At 42.6% G+C, this 23996-nt stretch overlaps 1 protein-coding gene across 7 annotated transcripts in view; it reads right to left on the bottom strand.

The window, feature by feature from the left end:
* The window catches only part of brp (ELKS/RAB6-interacting/CAST family member bruchpilot), a 129542-nt gene extending 107420 nt beyond the window's left edge, over positions 1-22122 (bottom strand). Inside the window, exons 1-4 of one of the 7 annotated variants that reach the window (XM_070080196.1) lie at positions 21344-22122; positions 19174-19341; positions 4547-4714; positions 3482-4147 (exon numbers count right to left, since the gene is read on the bottom strand). In XM_070080196.1, coding sequence (XP_069936297.1) covers positions 3482-4147; positions 4547-4714; positions 19174-19341; positions 21344-21508 — 1167 coding nt within the window. In that variant the 5' untranslated portion in view covers positions 21509-22122. The remainder of the gene's footprint in view (positions 1-3481; positions 4148-4546; positions 4715-19173; positions 19342-21343) is intronic. The other 6 variants (XM_070080194.1, XM_070080190.1, XM_070080191.1 and 3 more) reach the window with 6 other exon arrangements.
* Between the last annotated feature and the right edge of the window lie 1874 nt (positions 22123-23996).

Raw genomic sequence — 23996 nt, 5'->3', positions numbered from 1 at the left:
GTGTTAATGTTGCAGTTTAAAAACTGTAGTGTAAAGCACCCTTCTGGCAAGACAGTGATGGAGTGAATGATGGTGAAAGTTTTTCTTTTTCGGGCCACCCTGCCTTGGTGGGAATCGGCCAGTGTGATAATAATAAATAAAAAAAATGAACAGAGATGTTTTTTTAGTGCCAGGAATGTCTACTATGTGGCCCCGTTGGCCTGGTGCTAAAGCTCTCGCTTCACACACGGAGGACCTGGGTTCGAATCCCGGCAGGGTGGAAACATTTTGACGTGCTTCCTTACACCTGTTGTCCTGTTCACCTAGCAGCAAATAGGTACCTGGGTGTTAGTCAACTGGTGTGGGTTGCATCCTGGGGGACAGGATTGAGGACCACAGTGGAAATAAGACAGACAGTCCTCAATGATGCACTGACTTTCTTGGGTTATCCTGGGTGGCTAACCCTCCGGGGTTAAAAATCCGAACAAAATCTTATCTTATCTTATTCTGGACCATACTTTTCAACTGGCAATATTGAATTTTGTGTGAAATTGGCCAAAGAAACGATTTCTGATCACTTTATTTGGTTAGTTGAAATAGATAAATGGGCAGTTTCTTGTGCTCAGTTGATAGAATAGAGAGATTACTAGCGAAATAGCTATGAGTTTGGTCGAGTGGAACACTGGAATTGGCCAGGTTTTTAATGAGAATAAGAACCAGTGAGACAGAACAAGGTGTTAGTAGTGAAAAGAGACAGAGAAGAGAAACAACACCAGAAGGAGAGTTGCCTACCATATTAACCCGTAAATGGTCCAAACGTACATATACGTTTTTTCAACATTTGAAAGTATGTAAAAATACTTTGATCTACTGTTTTTTTTTGTTATATTTGAAAATATGTAAAAAAAAACATTGATCTACTTTTGTAGCGCCGCACATGTGAACGTAGATCTGCTTGGACCGTTTACGGGTTAATAGAAGGTGACTCTTCTTCCAAGCAGAATAATATACCGTCGTCTCCACCTTCTGCTTCCCGTATGCCATTACCTCTACACTGACAGGTACGGGGCAATTAAATTCTCAGCTAAAGTTGCTTGTAGTATTAATTTTTACAGTTTTATGTATAATTTAGTACATTTTCAATAAATTACTAATATTGTCATTTGAGGGTCTGGAATGGATTTATTCTCTTTATATTATTCTTTTTGGGAAAAATTGCTTTGGTTGTCATCCATTTTTGGTTGTCGAACTGACATCTGGAATGAGTTAAGTTCGACAACCAAGGTTTTGGTTGTCGAACTGACATCTGGAATGAGTTAAGTTCGACAACCAAGGTTTTGGTTGTCGAACTGACATCTGGAATGAGTTAAGTTCGACAACCAAGGTTTTGGTTGTCGAACTGACATCTGGAATGAGTTAAGTTCGACAACCAAGGTTTTGGTTGTCGAACTGACATCTGGAATGAGTTAAGTTCGACAACCAAGGTTTTGGTTGTCGAACTGACATCTGGAATGAGTTAAGTTCGACAACCAAGGTTTTGGTTGTCGAACTGACATCTGGAATGAGTTAAGTTCGACAACCAAGGTTCTACTGTATTAGATTTACTGCAAATTCAAAACAACTAATCTAATGCTATAAATATATTTCACACATAAAAATTAACATAGTAAAAAATTTAACAATATGAAGGAGTAAAAATTTACATCTCATCTTCATAGCTTTAATGAGAAGAATGAGTTTGGTGCAGGAACATCAAGGAAGGTTCCTTGATATTGGTGAGGGGCTCTTGATATAGGGAATTGGATCTGTGCTCCAGTTCCCCGAATTAAGCCTGAATGCCTTCCACATCCCCCCCCCCGGGCGCTGTATAATCCACCGGGTTTAGCACTTCCCCCTTGATTATAATAATAATAATAATAATCAACATCAGACTTGAAGGCACTAAGAAGAAGTCTTAGATCCCTGCATACAATAATTTTCAATCTGTTTCTTTGCCAGGAAAGAAGCTCGGCGACTGCGCTGAAGCCTCACTCTACTAAATATGATACTGGAAAGGCTATAAAGTACATCTTGACTTTGTTCCACAGTGCAGGATAGCAGTCAGATTTTTTTTTTTTTTTTTGTAACCTAAAATCTCGATACAATTTTTTGAACTATGGTCTTAGCTCAGAGTCATTTTGGGGTAAAATCAGTTCTTCCTCCAGGATTCCTCTTTCCTCATTACTGATATCTAGGAATAGACTGATCATCCAGTCTGGTATTTTAAGCAAAAAAAGATCGTGATATCTGTCAGACATGTCTCTATGTAGCTCATTCAGGTCATCATCTGGTATGCTCTTTTCCTTCTCAGATTTAATGAGGCTGGAAAACTGGAAGATCTCACTATGTCTTAGATTTTGTTATGTAGATTTTGTAAAGCAAATGCTACCTTGATTCTGATGCCGCCTCCCTACCGCCCACTTTTACCCTCAACACCCCCTTGGATCTTTCTGCCACACCCAGAGGGCGGTACTGCCCACTTCAGGAATCACTAACTTAAAGCAATATTTAATGAGCTTAGGGCAATATTTGATGAGTTACAGCAATGTTTAATGAGTTTAGAATAATATTTAATGAGTTTAGAGCAATATTTGATGAGTTAGAGCAATATTTAATGAGTTTAGAGCAATATTTGATGAGTTTAGAGCAATATTTAATGAGTTTAGAGCAATATTTGATAAGTTAGAGCAATATTTAATGAGTTTAGAGCAATATTTGGTGAGTTTAGAGCAATATTTAATGACTACAGAGGAATATTATTAAATTTAGAGCAATAATAATTAAGTTAAAGCAATATTTAAAGAGATATTTATTCTCTAATTAAAAAACTGAACTCAGTTATCAAAATTTATTATACAGATAATTTTTGGGGGATATTTTGCTAATTTATTTACGATACAAAAAATAAACTGTGTGGCTACTAGATGTACACACATAAATCTGCAGTAATTATTGTGATCCACTACTGGAATTGTTCAATGCACAACTCAGTGGAAAATCCAAAATTCTGATATTGATGAGGCTCCAATTTTATAATCCCTGGCTATGGTGGTGTCTCGAGACACTAGGTCGTCAATTTTTTTTTTTTGTGTGTAGAAATGTGGCTATTGTATTGTTTTAAATTTCAAAATATGGAAGTTGATGGATTAATTATTCAAAAATTAATTCTAATGTGACTATGATGTATTTTTAAATTGCTCTAGAAAGGTTATAAAGTCTTCAAAATATTGGCTAATAATGTGGCTATGGATATTTAAAAAAAATATTCTAATTTGGGTGTAAGAAATTCAAAATGTGGCCAAAGGATTTTTAGAAAAAAAAATATTTAACCTACAGGGACTTCAAAATGCTGCCTACAGGTTTTCAAAACAATTCTAATTAGGTAGTAAGGGATTTCAAAATGGGGTAACTATTTCTAGGTTAGTTCTGCTCGCTATTAACGAGAACGAAAGTGATTATTAACCTTTACCTCCACGTGCGACCGTTCGTAGTCCGCCTGGTTCATGCGTAGTTCTGTCTGTGCTCGCCGGAGCTCTGCTTGGCACTTGTCCAGTTTCTCCTGCAGTCGTTCTACTTCTCCTGGTCCGCCAGGCAAGGCAGCAGACCGTCCGTATGTTGGGTGTGATCGTTCAAGGTCGTGGTGCAAGCGTTCGTTCTCTGTCCGGAGCCTGTCGTTTTCCATTTCAATTTTGGTGAGTCGATGTCGGTAGGATTCGTAGTCACTGGTGCTCTTGCCCACCTCCCCATGCATCTTTTCCAACTCAGCTTTTGCCTTGCCCAGCTCAGACTGGCTAGATTCCAGCTTAGCCTCTAGCTTGTCCTTCTCCGCTAGGGAGCGCTCCAGACGGACTTGAAGCTTTTCAACCTCGCCCTCCAGTGTGTGCAACTTCATCTTATACTCTGCGATGTCGCGCTCATGCAACGACTGCTCCTGATGGCGCTCCTGCTCTGCTCTGTCCCTCTGCTCACGTAACTGTTGGATCTGCTTATCCTTGTCGCCGATGGCCTCCTCTAATGATGTCAGAGCACCCTCAGAGGTAGAATGGTGTGCCTGGACAGCTGTTAACCTTGCTCGTGCCATATCTACCTGGTTATCCTTCTCTCGGAGCAAATCTTCAAGATTCTCAATCTGGAAAATGACATTATTGAAGCATCTTCCTCGAAGAACAAGACTAAGTAGTCTCCCACACAGGCAGGGGATGCCTGATTTCAAGAGGAAATATCAAAGCAAACATCATAGCAGTTAGTGGTTAGTAATTAGCGATTAGTAGTTAGCAGTTAGTGGTTAGCATAGTTAAAAAACTGGGTTAGTTGAACATTATCATTAAATGCATAAGTCATCCTTAAATTAGCTCATTATACCTTCTAAAGAAACCAGTCTTAATATAGTAGACTTTAATCCCTATTAACTAACCAGTTTTAATGACTCATGTATAACCTGTGTATAATGGGTGTATAACTTGCTTAAAACAGGTGTACAACAGGTGTTCACCTCCTCCCCCCCCTGCCAAAAGATCATAAAGCTCACCTTCCTCTGAAGAACATTGATCTTCCGGTCCTTAATGTCCATGTGGTCTCTAAGTTCAGTAAGTTCTGAGTTTAGTTTGTTCCTCTCCTGAGTAGTCTGGAGGGCCTGTTGGGTCTTTTTCTCAATTGTTTTGTTTTTTTCCTCCAGGCGCTGCCTCAGTTCCTCCACCTGCAGGAGAACAATATTATTCTGACTCACATCATCATGACAATTGGAAACCGCAGAACAGGTGGGGGTTGAAGTCGTGGCGAGTCATGAAATTCCAGGCCAGTGCATAAACCAGTGGCCCAGCTGGCTACAATAAGACCCATTCAACCAGGTATACAGTGGACCCCCGGTTTACGATCAGCTCCCAATGCGACCCATTATGTAAGTGTATTTATGTAAGTGCGTTTGTATTTGTATGTTTGGGGGTCTGAAATGGACTAATCTAATTCACAATATTCCTTATGGGAACAAATTCGGTCAGTACTGGCACCTGAACATACTTCTGGAATGAAACAGTATCGTAAACCGGGGGTCCACTGTATTTATACAGCATTGGGAAGTTAGCATGGGCCACCACTGTAACCACAAAAGTAAGTTTTTACAGAAAAACCCCCTTTTTTCCTCAATGAACCGGCCATATCCCACTGAGGCAGGGTGACCTAAAAAAAAAAAAAAAGTTTCTCTTATTAAATTTAGTAATGTATACAGAAGGGGGTTACTAGCCTCTTGCTCCCTGCATTTTAGTCGCCTCTTACGACACGCATGGCTTACAGAGGAGGAATTCTTTTCCACTTCCCAATAGTATAAACCAAGTCCTAACCGATATAAGCTGGGAAGATATACTAAGCAACACAGACCCCAACTTATGCCTGGAACAGATTAACTCGGTGGCACTCGATGTATGCACAAGGCTTATTCCTCTAAGAAAAAGGAGGAGTAGATGTAAAATAGAAAGAGACAGGCGCTCCCTTTACAGGCAATGGAAAAGAATAACAGAGCGGCTAAAAGAGGTCAATATATCTGAAATGCGTAGGGAGACACTGGTCAGAGAAATAGCAAGCATCGAACTTAAGCTAAAAGAATCCTTTAGGAGTCAGGAATCGCGGGAGGAACTAAAAGCCATAAATGAAATCGAAAGAAACCCAAAGTATTTCTTCTCCTATGCCAAATCAAAATCGAGAACAACGTCCAGTATTGGGCCCCTACTTAAACAAGATGGGTCCTACACAGATGACAGCAAGGAAATGAGTGAGCTACTCAAGTCCCAATATGACTCAGTTTTTAGCAAGCCGCTAACCAGACTGAGAGTCGAAGATCAAAATGAATTTTTTATGAGAGAGCCACAAAATTTGATTAACACAAGCCTATCCGATGTTATCCTGACGCCAAATGACTTCGAACAGGCGATAAATGACATGCCCATGCACTCTGCCCCAGGACCAGACTCATGGAACTCTGTGTTCATCAAGAACTGCAAGAAGCCCCTATCACGAGCCTTTTCCATCCTATGGAGAGGGAGCATGGACACGGGGGTCGTCCCACAGTTACTAAAAACAACAGACATAGCCCCACTCCACAAAGGGGGCAGTAAAGCAACAGCAAAGAACTACAGACCGATAACACTAACATCCCATATCATAAAAATCTTTGAAAGGGTCCTAAGAAGCAAGATCACCACCCATCTAGAAACCCGTCAGTTACACAACCCAGGGCAACATGGGTTTAGAACAGGTCGCTCCTGTCTGTCTCAACTATTGGATCACTACGACAAGGTCCTAAATGCACTAGAAGACAAAAAGAATGCAGATGTAATATATACAGACTTTGCAAAAGCCTTCGACAAGTGTGACCATGGCGTAATAGCGCACAAAATGCGTGCTAAAGGAATAACAGGAAAAGTCGGTCGATGGATCTATAATTTCCTCACTAACAGAACACAGAGAGTAGTCGTCAACAGAGTAAAGTCCGAGGCAGCTATGGTGAAAAGCTCTGTTCCACAAGGCACAGTACTAGCTCCCATCTTGTTCCTCATCCTCATATCCGACATAGACAAGGATGTCAGCCACAGCACCGTGTCTTCCTTTGCAGATGACACCCGAATCTGCATGACAGTGTCTTCCATTGCAGACACTGCAAGGCTCCAGGCGGACATCAACCAAATCTTTCAGTGGGCTGCAGAAAACAATATGAAGTTCAACGATGAGAAATTTCAATTACTCAGATATGGTAAACATGAGGAAATTAAATCTTCATCAGAGTACAAAACAAATTCTGGCCACAAAATAGAGCGAAACACCAACGTCAAAGACCTGGGAGTGATCATGTCGGAGGATCTCACCTTCAAGGACCATAACATTGTATCAATCGCATCTGCTAGAAAAATGACAGGATGGATAATGAGAACCTTCAAAACTAGGGAGGCCAAGCCCATGATGACACTCTTCAGGTCACTTGTTCTATCTAGGCTGGAATATTGCTGCACACTAACAGCACCTTTCAAGGCAGGTGAAATTGCCGACCTAGAAAATGTACAGAGAACTTTCATGGCGCGCATAACGGAGATAAAACACCTCAATTATTGGGAGCGCTTGAGGTTCCTAAACCTGTACTCCCTGGAATGCAGGAGGGAGAGATACATGATTATATACACCTGGAAAATCCTAGAGGGACTAGTACCGAACTTGCACACGAAAATCACTCACTACGAAAGCAAAAGACTTGGCAGACGATGCAACATCCCCCCAATGAAAAGCAGGGGTGTCACTAGCACGTTAAGAGACCATACAATAAGTGTCAGGGGCCCGAGACTGTTCAACTGCCTCCCAGCACACATAAGGGGGATTACCAACAGACCCCTGGCAGTCTTCAAGCTGGCACTGGACCAGCACCTAAAGTCAGTTCCTGATCAGCCGGGCTGTGGCTCGTACGTTGGTTTGCGTGCAGCCAGCAGCAACAGCCTGGTTGATCAGGCTCTGATCCACCAGGAGGCCTGGTCACAGACCGGGCCACGGGGGCGTTGACCCCCGGAACTCTCTCCAGGTAAACTCCAGTGTATAAATATATTTTGTTAAATAAATCTTATTGTAGCTAACATGGAAGGCCTGTATATATATATATATATATATATATATATATATATATATATATATATATATATATATATATATATATATATATATATATATATATATATATATATATATATATATATATATAGTGGAAGGAGGGCGGGGTAGGGGTCGGCCTAGGAAGGGTTGGAGGGAGGGGGTAAAGGAGGTTTTGTGTGCGAGGGGCTTGGACTTCCAGCAGGCATGCGTGAGCGCGTTTGATAGGAGTGAATGGAGACAAATGGTTTTTAATACTTGACGTGCTGTTGGAGTGTGAGCAAAGTAACATTTATGAAGGGATTCAGGGAAACCGGCAGGCCGGACTTGAGTCCTGGAGATGGGAAGTACAGTGCCTGCACTCTGAAGGAGGGGTGTTAATGTTGCAGTTTAAAAACTGTAGTGTAAAGCACCCTTCTGGCAAGACAGTGATGGAGCGAATGATGGTGAAAGTTTTTCTTTTTCGGGCCACCCTGCCTTGGTGGACCACCCTGCCTTGGTGGACCACCCTGCCTTGGTGGACCACCCTGCCTTGGTGGACCACCCTGCCTTGGTGGGAATCGGCCAGTGTGATAATAAAAAAATAAATATATATATATATATATATATATATATATATATATATATATATATATATATATATATATATATATATATATATATATAATTATGAATTTATATGGGTATACTTTGCGTTCGAACAAGGCGCTGAGACTCGACCCCTGTATGACCTAAAGGACTATACATTATAGAATTTACCTACTTGTTTCTCAAACAAGGAGTCATGGCCCCTTACTGGTGGGTTATCACCCCTATAGCGGCAGAGGCCCTCTAATGGGACCCAAAAATGGATTAAACTCAGTGATTAGTTGGGTTGGCTGACCAATTTGCTGGAAAATCAATTCTGTTGTCGAAGCACTGTTGGACCTGTTAATGGCCTCCTGTTGTATGTATTGATGGGTCAGGGGGGTCATTTGGTCCCCCTGTTATCAGGTCGCAGACCAGTTGACAGTGAAGGTATATGGTGAGGTATATCTGTCATATTAGGTGATCTGGTCATGCCAGAGTGCAAAACTTTTACCAGGCTTATGTTTTACACTCAGTGAGATGAAGTGAGTGCCAAGAGAGGCAGTGAGGAGTGTCAAGAGAGGCAGTGAGGAGTGTCAAGAGAGGCAGTGAGGAGTGTCAAGAGAGGCAGTGAGGAGTGTCAAGAGAGGCAGTGAGGAGTGTCAAGAGAGGCAGTGAGGAGTGTCAAGAGAGGCAGTGAGGAGTGTCAAGAGAGGCAGTGAGGAGTGTCAAGAGAGGCAGTGAGGAGTGTCAAGAGAGGCAGTGAGGAGTGTCAAGAGAGGCAGTGAGGAGTGTCAAGAGAGGCAGTGAGGAGTGCCAAGAGAGGCAGTGAGGAGTGTCAAGAGAGGCAGTGAGGAGTGTCAAGAGAGGCAGTGAGGAGTGTCAAGAGAGGCAGTGAGGAGTGTCAAGAGAGGCAGTGAGGAGTGTCAAGAGAGGCAGTGAGGAGTGTCAAGAGAGGCAGTGAGGAGTGCCAAGAAAGGCAGTGAGGAGTGCCAAGAGAGGCAGTGGGACACAGTAAGGAGTGCCAAGAGAAGCAGTGGAACACAGTAAGGAGTGCCAAGAGAGGCAGTGGGACACAGTAAGGAGTGCCAAGAGAGGCAGTGGGACACAGTAAGGAGTGCCAAGAGAGGCAGTGGGACACAGTAAGGAGTGCCAAGAGAGGCAGTGGGACGCAGTAAGGAGCGCCAGGAGAAGCAGTGGGAGGCACTGAGGAGTGCCAAGAGAGGCAGTGAGGGGTGCCACTGCCTCTGTGGTGAAAGTCAGCTTTAATTGAACCAGTGTAGAGCAAGACGTGGGGGAGAGAGAGAGAGAGAGAGAGAGAGAGAGAGAGAGAGAGAGAGAGAGAGAGAGAGAGAGAGAGAGAGAGTAAGAGACACATAGGGTTCCCCCCCCACAGCACTAGACCCAGTGGGGGCTAAACAGCACTGACAACTCTGCTGCAGTCATAACAGCAGTAAGCTGCCATAAAAACAGCATCAAGCTTTCTGTGGTCAGCATGCCACTCTGTACAGCATTATCTGATTAACCAGTCATTACATGGCACTGATGGGTTTGCCACTTCCCCCATGACTTGCCAGAGAAGTCAAGAGGTACCTGAGTGCTATGTTTCTGATGAGGTAATGTGAACTCAAAACGGTCATTAAGGGGAATGACTAACAGAGTGGGAGATGTCTGGAGGCATCTTTAATAGTTGCGTTGAATGATCACATAAAATTTAACCTTCACCAAGGCAATTTCTAAACTAATATCACCCAATCAGAACCAGCCAGTCAGATGACCCTAGCTCCTGGCCCCTCCAGGCTATTGCCACACACATAAAAAAGTATATATATATATATATATATATATATATATATATATATATTTTCAACAAGTTGGTCGTCTCCCACCGAGGCAGGGTGACCCAAAAAAGAAAGAAAATCCCCAAAAAGAAAATACTTTCATCATCATTCAACACTTTCACCACACTCACACATTATCACTGCTTTTGCAGAGGTGCTCAGAATACAACAGTTTAGAAGCATATACGTATAAAGATACACAACATATCCCTCCAAACTGCCAATATCCCAAACCCCTCCTTTAAAGTGCAGGCATTGTACTTCCCATTTCCAGGACTCAAGTCCGACTATAAGAAAATAACCGGTTTCCCTGAATCCCTTCACTAAATATTACCCTGCTCACACTCCAACAGATCGTCAGGTCCCAAGTATCATTCGTCTCCATTCACTCCTATCTAACACGCTCATGCACGCTTGCTGGAAGTCCAAGCCCCTCGCCCACAAAACCTCCTTTACCCCCTCTTTCCAACCCTTTTGAGGACGACCCCTACCCCTCTTTCCTTCCCCTATATATATTTTATATATATATATATATATATATATATATATATATATATATATATATATATATATATATATATATATATATATATATATATATATATATATATATATAAGAATAACTTTAACTTTATAAAGGTAGGATGTTTGAATGTGTGTGGATGTAGTGTAGATGATAAGAGATGACTGCCAATATTATGAATGAAAAGAAGATGAACATCGTGGCTCTAAGTGAAACAAAGCTGAAGGGGGTAAGTGTATCTGAAAGAGCTAGACTAAGGAAGGTGTAGCAATAATGTTGAAGGATCAGTTATGGAAGGAGAAGAGGGAATATGAATGTATAAATTCAAAAATTATGTGAATTAAAATAAGGGTCGGATGCAAAAAGTGGGTTATATTAAGTGTTTATGCACCTGAAGAGTGAAGAAGAGAGAGGTTTTGGGAGATGTTAAGTGACTGTTTAGGAAGTTTTGGACCAAGTTAGATAGCAACTGTGGCATGGGGCCAAAATGCCCAGTTGAGAAAAGATTATAGATAGTGGAAGGTAAATAACAAAAAAAAAAAAAAGGGACAATACTGTGACTTTGTAAACAGTCAAAGTCGGACCAAAACGTCATCGTAAGCTCCTCTCTTCTATGTGCAGGTTATTTGTGTATAGTGGAAGGTAAGTTTGGAGTGCCAGGGATAAATGATAATAGGGGCATTTGAATGAACTTTGTATAGAAAGAGGTTTGGTAATAGGCAATACATATTTTAAGAAAAAAAGAATAAGCATAAGAGATATGATATAGGGTATAATGAGAGTAGTTTGTTGGACTTTGTATTGGTAGATAAAAGATTGTTGGGTAGACACCAGGATGCGCATATTTATAGAGGGTCAACAGATATATAAACCATACCACAGGTGGGGTTAGAACCAGCAATCTGAGAGTTACAAAACTCCAGACCGTCACGTTAGTCATTGGACCAACTAGCCACAATAAGAATCTATTGTAGCCACCTGGCCCAGTGGCTAATGCGTTGGTCTGGAGTTCTGTGACTCTCTGATCGCGGGTTCTAACCCCACCTGTGGTATGGTTTGTTTGCAATTGTGTCATTACGGTTTTGTGAGTCATGTGAACAGATATATAAGATCATTTTTTTTAGCTGTAGCAGCAGTGAAAGTAAAAGGCAGATGGAATACAAGGGTAACAACATCAGTAAGTAAGAGAGAGAAGTGAAGGATTAAAACCTAAAAGAAGAAGTGGTTAGAGTATGACATAGGCAAGTATTGGTAGAAAGATGGTCTAGTGAGACTATAGGGAATGAGGTTGAAGAGATATGGGATAAATTTAAGAATGCAGTGTTAGAGTGTTCAGCAGAAGTTTGTAGTTACAGGAAAGTGGGTGCAGGAGGGAAGAAGAGCAATTGGTGGAATAACGTAGAAAGTAGTAAGAGGAAAAAAATTACCATATGAGAGGTTTATACAAAGCAGAAGTGATATAAGGTGGGAGGTGGATATAAAGAGAAAAAGAGAGGCTAAGGGATTAGTGAAGAAATGCAAAAGAAGAGCAAATGAGAGAGTGAGAGAGATGCAGTCAACAAATTTTGCTGACAATGAGAAAAAGTTTTGGAGTGAGATAAGTTGAGAAAGCATAAGGAGTGAATTGATCTAACAGGTAAAAATAGGAGAGGAGAGTTGGAGGTATTGGGAAAATGAAGGGAATATTTTGAGGAACTGTTAAATGTTGATGAAGATGGAGAAGCTGTGACTTCATGCATTGACCAAAGAGATATAACATCTTTTAGGAGTGAGGAAGAACCAGATGTACGTGTGAGGGAGATATGTATGACTGGGACTGATGGGATCAAAACAAAAATGTTAAAAGCAGGTGGGAATATAATTTAAGAATGGTTGGTGCTTTTATTTAATAAAAATATAGAAGAGGGGAAGGTACCTAGAGACTGGCAGAGAACATGAATGATTCCCTTATATAAAGGCAAAGGGGACAAAAGAGAGCGTAAAAATTATAGGGGAATAAGCCTGTTGAGTGTACCTAGTAAGGTGTATGGTAGTTATTACTGAAAGAATTAAGAGTAAGATGGAGTACAGGATGTTAACCTGAGGTTAACCTAACCTGAGGTTAACCTAACCTGAGGTTAACCTAACCTGAGGTTAACGTAACCTGAGGTTAACGTAACCTGAGGTTAACGTAACCTGAGGTTAACGTAACCTGAGGTTAACATAACCTGAGGTTAATGTAACCTGAGGTTAACCTAACCTGAGGTTAACCTAACCTGAGGTTAACCTAACCTGAGGTTAACCTAACCTGAGGTTAACCTAACCTGAGAGGCTCAGGTTAGGGTATGTAGGAAAGAGGGAGATCATTTCTGGGTAAAAGTAGGCCCTAGACAGGTGTGCGTGATGTCACCATGGTTGTTCAGTAATAATATAATATTATCTTTATTTACTACAAGTACGTGTACAAGGTATACAGACCATAGCTGACATCAGTGACATACTACTATATAGAAAGACCCTTGTTATGCTGAACATTTCGGGTAAATTAGGTCAGTTTTGTCCCAGGATGCCACCCGCACCAGTCCACTAACACCCAGGTACCCATTTTACTAAGGGGTGAACATAGACAACCAGTGTACAGAAACACATCCAATGTTTCCACCCCTTCGCCAGGAATCGAACCCGGACACTCACTGTGTGAGGCAAGAGCTTTTGCCACCGGGCCACAGGGTATGGGAGTGTAAGAGAAGTGAATGCGAGGGTCTTAGCAAAAGGTGTGGGATTAAAATATAAAGAATCTAACACAAAGTGAGAGTTGTCACAGTTGCTTTTTGCTGATGACACTGTGCTTTTGGGAGATTCTGAAGAGAAGTTGTGGAGGTTGGTGGACGAGTTTGGTAGGGTATGTAAAAGAAGGAAATTAAAAGTGAACATAGGAAAGAGCAAGGTAATAAGTATAAAAATAAACCAGGAAACAAAAGATTGGATATGAGATTAGAAGGAGGGAGTATGGAGGCAGTTAATGTATTTAGATATTTGGGAGTGGTCTTCTCAGCAGATAGGTCTATGAAAGACAAGGGGAATCAGAGAATTGATGAGTGGTGCGCTGAGGAGTATGTGGAGACAGAGCGTTATCCACAGAAGCAATGAGGGGAATATATGAGAGTGTAGTGGTACCAACACTCTTATACAGTGCTAGTCACGGAATTATGCCGCCCCTCCCCCACACATGTACCAAAACACAAACACATACCATGAAAGATTATGGTACTGCATCCTTTACACTTAATCACATCCCTCAGCTGCGTAGGAGGCCTCTCACACAAATTCTTGAGGGTTTGGGGAGGTATATTATTCCATGCCTCATGTAGAGCAGCCTCCAGCTGTGGGATGGAATTGACATTCTTGCCCAGTAAACTTTGTTTCACTATTGATCAGAGGTTCTCATAGGGTTTAGGTCTGGGAAATTGCCTGGCCAGTCATTATAGAACCTCACTTCACAGATTTGGCGGTATAACACAGTGCACGGTCCTGCATAAAACCCGTAGCCCCACACTTGTGAAAGGCCTCAGGTAAATTGTCACACAATAACTCCAGGTAATTATACTGGTTCAGATACTGGTTTTTGGGAAGCACAATGAGTTCGCAAACACTCTGAGCACTGAAACACCCCCAAACCATGAGTGAGTTTGGGTGTTTGGTGGTCCCACAGGTGTAGCCTGGGTCTAGCGGGTCACTACCTGGGCCGGTACACACATCCCCCACAGTTACAGGTGATTGTGAAGGTTGCTTCATCACTCCAAAGTGCTTCAGACCACTGTTGAGAATTCCAGTGAAGATATTTCTTTGCATAATCCAGCCTACATTTCTTCTGTGGCTTGGAGAGGATCGGTTTCTTAACCTGGCGGTGACTACTGTAGCTCAGTTTGGACACACATCTATTACCAGTTCTTACAGACACCTCTGACAGAAGATGTGGGTTCTTTTCTTTCAATTCTCCAACAGTTATCTTAGGTGTGCTCTCTAACTGCTTCTTTAACACAGTTAAGGTGCGAACAGATGTCTTCTTCGAGGGGCCAGGCTGAGGTTTGGCAGACGGTAACTCGACACCACCACCAGCCTTGAAATGCTGCACCCAGTTCCTCACTGAATGCTTGCACACACCAACATTCTCGACTATTTCTTTCGTCTGGTCCCCAGCTTTGTGAAGCCCTATTATTTGAGTTATAGTTTCAGGTGTTAAAGACTTCCTTTTACCTATAATCAAACATGTATAGCCCCAAAACCAAAGGGAACACCGGACAAAAGATGGGGCAGATGAAAGACAAAAGTGCAACACTTCCTCTCACCACAGCAGTCACGTTAGCACTGAGGAGTCACTGTGGAGTGTGGTGGCAGGCCGTGACATCATGCTAATGGCTGCTACCCGGCATAATGCACTGACGAAAAAAGACCCCCTGTAAGGTAAGCCTTTGATTTTCATCATGGCATTATGCAGGGGCGCTCGCCCTGCATAATGCCATGACTAGCATTGTATGGGTGTGAAGCATGGGTGGTGAATGTTGCAACAAGGAGAAGGCTGGAGGTAGTGGAGATGTCATGTCTGAGGGCACTGTGCAGTGTGAATATTATTCAAAGAATCCATAGGTTGGAGATTAGGAGGTGTGGGTTTCTAAAAGTTTTATCCAAAGTGCTTAAGAGGGATTTTTGAGGAGGTTCAAACATTTAGAAAGGATGGAACAAAATAGTGATTTGGAGGGTGTAAAATCTGTAGTGGAAAGATGGCAGGGTAGAGGTCATCCTAGGTAAGGCTAGAAAGAAGGGATAAAGGAAGTTTTGTAAGTGAGGGGCTAAGACTGCCAGCAAGTATGTGTGAGCATGTTAGATAGGAAGGCTTTATGTGCTGTTGGAGTAACATTTATGAAAGGATATATATATATATATATATATATATATATATATATATATATATATATATATATATATATATATATATATATATATATATATATATATATATATATATATATATTCATGTTCTTACTTAAGACAGAAAAATCATTAAGGGGAACGATTAACAAAAGTGGAGATATCTAGAGGCATCGTTGATCATCATTTTGAATGCGAACATAAAATTTAACCTCCACCAACATGATTTCTAGACTATCACCTAATCAGAACCTGTCAATCAGGCAACCCCCAACTCCTGACCCCTCCAGACTATTACTACCATCCAAGCACACACACACACACACACACACACACAAGGTAACAGAAGTAAGACACGAGAGAGAGGGGTGGGTAGATTGCATTTTCCTAGACTGCAGGAAGGCCTTTGACACAGTTCCCCACAAGAGATTAGTGCAGAAGCTGGAGGATCAGGCGCACGTAAAAGGGAGGGCACTGCAATGGATAAGGGAATACCTGACAGGGAGGCAGCAACGAGTCATGGTACGTGAAGAGGTATCACAGTGGGGGCCTGTTACGAGCGGGGTCCCACAGGGGTCAGTTCTAGGACCAGTGCTATTTTTGATATATGTGAACGACATGATGGAAGGAATAGACTCTGAAGTGTCCCTGTTCGCAGATGACGTGAAGTTGATGAAAAGAATTAAATCGGACGAGGATGAGGCAGGACTGCAAAGAGACCTGGACAGGCTGGACATGTGGTCCAGCAACTGGCTTCTCGAATTAAATCCAGCCAAATGCAAAGTCATGAAGATTGGGGAGGGGCAAAGAAGACCGCAGACAGAGTATAGGCTAGGTGGACAAAGACTACAGACCTCACACAGGGAGAAAGACCTTGGGGTGACCATAACACCGAGCACATCACCGGAGGCACACATCAACCAAATAACCACTGCAGCATACGGGCGCCTGGCAAACCTGAGAATAGCGTTTCGATACCTTAATAAGGAATCGTTCAAGACACTGTACACTGTGTATGTTAGGCCCATACTGGAGTATGCAGCACCAGTCTGGAACCCACACCTGGTCAAGCACGTCAAGAAGTTAGAGAAAGTACAAAGGTTTGCAACAAGGCTAGTCTCAGAGCTCAAGGGAATGTCGTACGAGGAAAGGTTAAGGGAAATTGGACTGACGACACTGGAGGACAGAAGGGTCAGGGGAGACATGATAACGACATACAAGATACTGCGGGGAATAGACAAGGTGGACAGAGATAGGATGTTCCAGAGAGGGGACACAGGGACAAGGGGTCACAACTGGAAGCTGAAGACTCAGACGAGTCACAGGGACGTTAGGAAGTATTTCTTCAGTCATAGAGTTGTCAGCAAGTGGAATAGCCTAGCAAGTGAAGTAGTGGAGGCAGGAACCATACATAGTTTTAAGAAGAGGTATGACAAAGCTCAGGAAGCAGAGAGAGAGAGGATCCAGTAGCGATCAGTGAAGAGGTGGGGCCAGGAGCTGAGTCTCGACCCCTGCAACCACAATTAGGTGAGCACAATTAGGTGAGTACAATTAGGTGAGTACACACACACACACACACACAATGAGTCATGGTACGTGATGAGGTGTTAGAGTGGGTACCTGTGACGAGAAAGGTTTCACAGGGGTCAGTCCTAGGACCAGTGGTGTTTTTGGTATATGTGAATGACACGATGGAAGGAATAGACTCAGATGTGTCCTTGTTTGAAGATGATGTGAAGTTAATGAGAAGAATTAAATTGGTCGAGGATCAGGCAGGACTACAAAGAGACCTGGACAGGCTACAAGCCTGGTCCAGCAACTGGCTCCTTGAGTTTAACTCCGCCAAGTGCAAAGTCATGAAGATTGGGGAAGGGCAAAGAAGACCACAGACACAGTATAGTTTAGATGGCCAGAGACTGCGAACCTCACTCAAGGAAAAAGATCTGGGGGTGAGTATAATACCGAGCATATCTCTTGAGGCGCACATCAACCAGATAACTGCTGCAGCATACGGTCATCTAGCAAACCTAAGAATAGCGTTCCGATACCTCAGTAAGGAATCGTTCAAGACTCTGTACACCATAATCGTCAGGCCCATATTGGAGTATGCAGCACCAATTTGGAACCCACACCTGGCCAAGCACGTCAAGGAATTAGAGAAAGTGCAAAGGTTTGCAACAAGACTAGTCCCAGAGCTAAGAGGTATGTCCTACGAAGAAAGGTTAAGTTATTGTACAAGCGAGCGACCCATGTCCTTTCGCATGCTATTACATTACTTTTTAACAAGTCACTACTCAAGATGGCAAGGGTTACACCAATACATGAAGGTGGTGATCCTACATCCAAAATCTTTGAGAAACTCGTGCACAGGAGACTATATTAATTTATAACGGCACAAAACATACTCAACCCCTGCCAATTTGGATTCAGGAAAAATAAAAGCACTAATGATGCAATCATAAAAATGCTAGATCTGCTTTACACAGCATTGGAAAATAAGGAATATCCACTAGGAATTTTTATTGACCTAAGAAAAGCTTTTGACACAGTAGACCACGACATCCTACTCCACAAACTTGATCATTACGGTATAAGAGGCCATGTGCTTGCTTATTTCAAATCTTACCTTACTAATAGGTATCAGTATATCACCATTAAAGACACAGCATCAACAACACGGCCACTTGATACTGGAGTTCTGCAGGGAAGTGTCCTTGGTCCCCTGCTCTTCCTCATATACATCAATGACCTTCCAAAAACCACCTGTTCACACTTACACTCACTCACCCACTTGTCTATAATCACTAGTCATAAGTTTGCCTGTGATACTATAATATAGAACCTGTGTATTGTGCCCAAACAAAAGCATTTAAATTGCTAAACTCACAAACTATAATGTAGTCACTTAGCATTAATACCAACTTATTCCATAATTTGTAATAATTTAGAGTTGAAGAATTAATCTAAGTCTGCCCATGCTAGGTGTCCTAGTGGCCCCCTCTGTAATGCCTAGCCATGCTAGGTGTCCTAGTGGCCCCCTCTGTAATGCCTAGTCATGCTAGGTGTCCTAGTGGCCCCCTCTGTAATGCCTAGCCATGCTAGGTGTCCTAGTGGCCCCCTCTATAATGCCTAGCCATGCTAGGTGTCCTAGTGGCCCCCTCTGTAATGCCTAGTCATGCTAGGTGTCCTAGTGGCCCCCTCTGTAATTAGTATTTTATAACATGTAAACCCAGCATTGTGACCCTTATAGAGAATAAACTTGATTGATTGATTGATAAGGGAAATCGGCCTGACGACACTGGAGGACAGGAGGGTCAGGGAAGACATGATAATGACAAAATACTGCGAGGAATTGACAAGGTGGACAAAGACAGGATGTTCCAGAGATGGGACACAGAAACAAGAGGTCACAATTGGAAGTTGAAGACTCCTATGAGTCAAAGGGATGTTAGGAAGTATTTCTTCAGTCATAGAGTTGTCAGGAAGTGGAGTAGCCTAGAAAGCGACGTAGTGGAGGCGGGAACTATACATAGTTTTAAGACGAGGTTTGATAAAGCTCATAGAGCAGGAAGAGGACCTAGTAGCAAACAGTAAAGAGGCGGGGCCAGGAGCTATGAATCGACCCCTGCAACCACAAATAAGTGAGAACAGACAAGTGAGTACACACACACACACAAATACATGTAAATTACTCACGTCAGCTTGTAGCATGTTATAATGTTCTTCCTTGGCACAGAGAGATTCCTTGAGAACAGTTATGTGTCTTTGATAGTCTGTATGTTGTTCTTCTAAGGTCTTCATTTTGGCTGAGAGAGCTAGGATCTCTTGATCTCTCTTCTGTATCTCCAGACGAGATTCTTCAAGCTGAGGGAAGTATGGTGGTGTTAGTATGGTGGGGGTGTATGCACTGAGAGGTATGTCTCAGTGTGTATATGCTGAGAGGTGTGTATGTCTCTGTGTATGCACCGAAAAGTGTGTATCTCTCAGTGTATTTATACAGAGAAGTGTGTCTCTCAGTGTAAATGCAGAGAAGTGTGTATATCTCATTGTATTTACGCCCAGAGGTGTGTATCTTTCAGTGTATATACACTGAGAGGCTTGCAACTCTCACTGTACATTCACAGAGATATCTCAGTGTATATACACAGAGATACTTCATATCAACAACTATTCCATAATAAACACTCAACATCGAACTGGGATCCTTACAACTACAAGTCTTACTTTTAACCACTGAGCCTCAGTTCAGTGTAGCAGTAGGCCTAAGGGGCTCTCTAAATTTCTACTGGTGGAATCTCTGTCACTATTACTCGACACATTTTGACCAGGAGGTGAAGGAAGGGGTGAGAAAGGTAAGAAATGAGAGATAATTATGTGTTTATATTCGGCTCCTCGACTTCCCCTTACTCCATCTCCACCTCCCTCTTCCCCTCCCATCCTCTCTCTCCCTCCCATCCTAACTCCCTCCCTCACGACCTTCCTTCATCTATGGAACTGACCAATGAGGTGCTCCGACATACCAGACAATGCCCCATATTGAATACCCAGCGAGGCGTAGTGAGTCCCTGACTTACGAGCAGTGTAAAGTTTTTTCAACTTATGAACAACTTAAGTTTAGCCGCTTTGACTTTCAAAACAATAATAATTATAATGATAATAATAATCCCTATTACCAGGTGTTCCACTGCCCCTATGGTTTAGCAAATCGACACAAATTCCATTATTTATAAGCCTCTTGCTCGTAAGCAAGGACCCTGAGTGCTCGTAAGTCGAGAACTTGCCCTACAGGTAGGCCTAGATGGGTACATCAAACTGGTGCAGGCTTGTTACACTGTCTGAGGCAGTTACTACGAAACAATCCATGCAAATCACAGCCTCAACTTACCTCTTAGCACCCCAACAACACAGTTACGAACGCACGACGCCGTCGCGAGGCACCGTTCAACATCTAAGTTCTAAATTCTAAGTTCACAACACGAAATTCTGAAGCAAATTACCAGGCAGGTTATTAACCTTGCCTTATAAGTTGCTTAATGAGGCGTTAATTGCCCTTGGGGAGCCGTGACGTCATTTGTATACAGGGAGCCACGCCCCCCTTTCTCACAGCTGATTTTGTTATAGGATTTCCATTGAAGCTTAAAAAATTCTGATATTTTTTTTATAACAGGGAAAAGCACCCAGTTTTTTAAGTTAGCAGCCTAAATTTTCTTAAATATATATATATATATATATATATATATATATATATATATATATATATATATATATACATATGAATATCCAAGCTTTTGGTTTTGGGCCTATTTCTCAGACATATAGTGCACCCATATGCTCTAAGGTGCACAATAACTATCCACTACCATCCAGATGATGGCTACGGAGTGCACAACAAACTAGCCACATCTTGAAGACTAGATACAGAGGCTGAGTGGGTAGAGGTATGTCCGAACCTTTATGACACAGCATAATCCATGACTGTCTGGTCTTAATCCACCAGGACAGAAGTCCTGGTTCAGTGGATTTTTGACAGGAAATAGTGGTAATTTCTGATCCAATCTGGTTTTAATACTGAGTATTACATTGAAGCCTGGCTGTTACATGGGAGTCCAGAATGTTACAACTGAGCCTGGCTGTTACATGGGAGTCCAGAATGTTACAACTGAGCCTGGCTGTTACATGGGGTCCAGAATGTTACAGTTGAGCCTGGCTGTTACATGGGGGCCCAGAATGTTACAAGGGAGCCTGGCTATTACAAGGGGGTCCAGAATGTTACAAGGGAGCCTGGCTGTTACAAGGGGCCCCAGAATGTTACAAGGGAGCCTGGCTGCCCTCCATGACATCACGGCGCCCAAACTGTGCAACTTACTTGCGATTTAGCTTTGCGTTCCCTGTCTTGCAACACTTGCAGGAGACGTGAGTCGTCCGTCGGGGGCGGTGTAACAAGAGAGGCGCGCGACCCCCAGCGCGATCCCGTTACGCCACCCGCCATCAGGCCACCACCGAGAACTGGGCCTTCTGACTCCCTCGCCATGGCCACCTCCCCCTCCAGGAGGGCCACCTCCCTCTCCAGGGAGAGGATGCGAGCGTCCTTGGTCTCCAGGAGTGCCGTCAGGGTGGCAGAGGTGCCAGCGTCGCCAGAGGGGCAGTTGAGGGCCCAAGAGCTGGCGAAGCTGTGGTCGCGGCGAAGTCTTTCAGCGGCTTCCAAAGCTTCCTGAAGCCACACCCCACACCCAGTCAACCGCAGGACACTACTACTACCGCAGGATACTACTGCCGCAGGATACTACTGCCGCAGGATACTACTGCCGCAGGATACTACTGCCGCAAGTTACTACTGCTGCAAGATGCTACTGCCGCAGTTACTGTCACAGTTACTGCTGCAGTCACTGCTACAGTCACTTCTACAGTCACTGCTACAGACTGCTAGTCACTGCTACAGTTGCTGCTACAGTCACTGCTACAGTTGCTGCTACAGTCACTGCTATAGTCACTGCTACAGGCACTGCTACAGTCACTGCTACAGTTACTGCTACAGTTACTGCTAGTCACTACTACAGTCACTGCTACAGTCACTGCTACAGGTACTGATACAATCACTGCTACAGTTACTGCTACAGTCACTGCTACAGTTACTGCTACAGTTACTGCTACAGTCACTGCTACAGTCACTGCTACAGTCACTGCTACAGTCACTGCTACAGTTGCTGCTACAGTTGTTACAGTGCTACAGTCACTACTGTTACAGTAACTGCTACAGTCACTGCTACAGTCACTGTTAGTCACTGCTACACTGCTACAGTTACTGCTACAGTTACTGCGTCTTCAGTCACTGCTAGTCACTGCTACAGCTACTGCTACAGTCACTGCTAGTCACTGCTACAGTCGCTGCCACAGTCACTGCTACAGTCGCTGGAACAGTCACTGCTACAGTCACTGCTACAGTCACTGCTACAGTCACTGCTAGTCACTGCTACAGCCACTGCTACAGTCATTGCTACAGTCACTGCTAGCCACTGCTACAGTCACTGCTAGTAACTGCTACAATCACTGCTACAGTCACTGGTATAATCACTGCTACAGTCACTGCTTCAGTGACTGGTACAGTCACTGCTTCAGTCACTGCTACAATCACTGCTACAGTCACTGCTTCAGTCACTGCAACAGTCACTGCTACAGTCACTGCTACAGTTACTGCTACAGTCACTGCTACAGTCACTGGTACAGTTACTGCTACAGTCACTGCTACAGTCACTGCTACAGTCACTGCTACAGTCACTGCTACAGTCACTGCTACAGTCACTGCTTCAGTCACTGCTACAGTCACTGCTACAGTCACTGCTACAGTCACTGCTACAGTCACTGCTACAGTCACTGCTTCAGTCACTGCTACAGTCACTGCTACAGTCACTGCTACAGTCACTGCTTCAGTCACTGCTACAGTCATTGCTTCAGCCACTGCTACAGTCACTGCTACAGTCACTGCTACAGTCACTGCTACATCATCCCCACTACAACCTCTGATTTTAACCTCAAAGGCTCCGAATCGAAGGAAGGGGAGCGCCATTCCTCTTCCTCGGATCAAACTAATCACCTCAAGCGATGTATAACCCCCTACAGGTTTAAAGCTTCCCCACAATAATAATTATAATAACATTAATTATAATAATAATTATATAATTGATAATAATTATAAAAAGTGATAATAATAATTATTATTATCTAAAATAATTACGCCTAATGAATAATTAATAATAATTAATAATTATTTAAATAATCAGATAATTTGTCCCATATATCAGAATTTGTAGTGAGGTGTTGAGGTCGGTTTATCCAAGTTTTATAGATAGATAGAAAGACAGACACTAATAGATAAACAGACTGATAGATACTAATCGATAGACACGCAAACTGATAGACACTGAAAGCTGATAGGCTGATAGACACTGATAGATTAATAGGCACAGACTGATAGATGTTGATAGACTGATAGACACTGATAGATTGATAGACACAGACTGATAGATACTGATAGATAGATTGATAGACACTGATAAGCAGATAGACTGATAGACACTGAAAGCAGATAGACACCGATAGACACTGAAAGCAGATAGACTGATAGACACTAACAGATAGACTGATAGACACTGATATATAAACTGATATACATTGATAGATAGACCGATAGACAGTCCAAAAGACAGGGGGTCTCTAAACACAGGACTCAGCATGCAGATTATCTATCCAATAGACTGTCTAGCTAACAGAGTATCCAACAGACTGTCTATCCAACAGACAATTTATTAAATAGACTATGTAACAGACTATCTATCCAGTAGACTGTCTATCTAATGGTCTATTCAATAGACTATATATCAAATTTATCAGAATTTCTACCTAACTCAAGACTAGAAATAATAATAATAATAATAATAATAATAATAATAATAATAATAATAATAATAATAATAATAATAATAATAATAATAATTAGTGGTTATGTTTAGACAGGGTAATTT

Source organism: Cherax quadricarinatus, unplaced genomic scaffold (genome assembly GCF_038502225.1).
Source record: "Cherax quadricarinatus isolate ZL_2023a unplaced genomic scaffold, ASM3850222v1 Contig214, whole genome shotgun sequence".
NCBI lineage: Eukaryota > Metazoa > Arthropoda > Malacostraca > Decapoda > Parastacidae > Cherax > Cherax quadricarinatus.
This window is presented reverse-complemented; position numbering and strand designations above follow the sequence as displayed.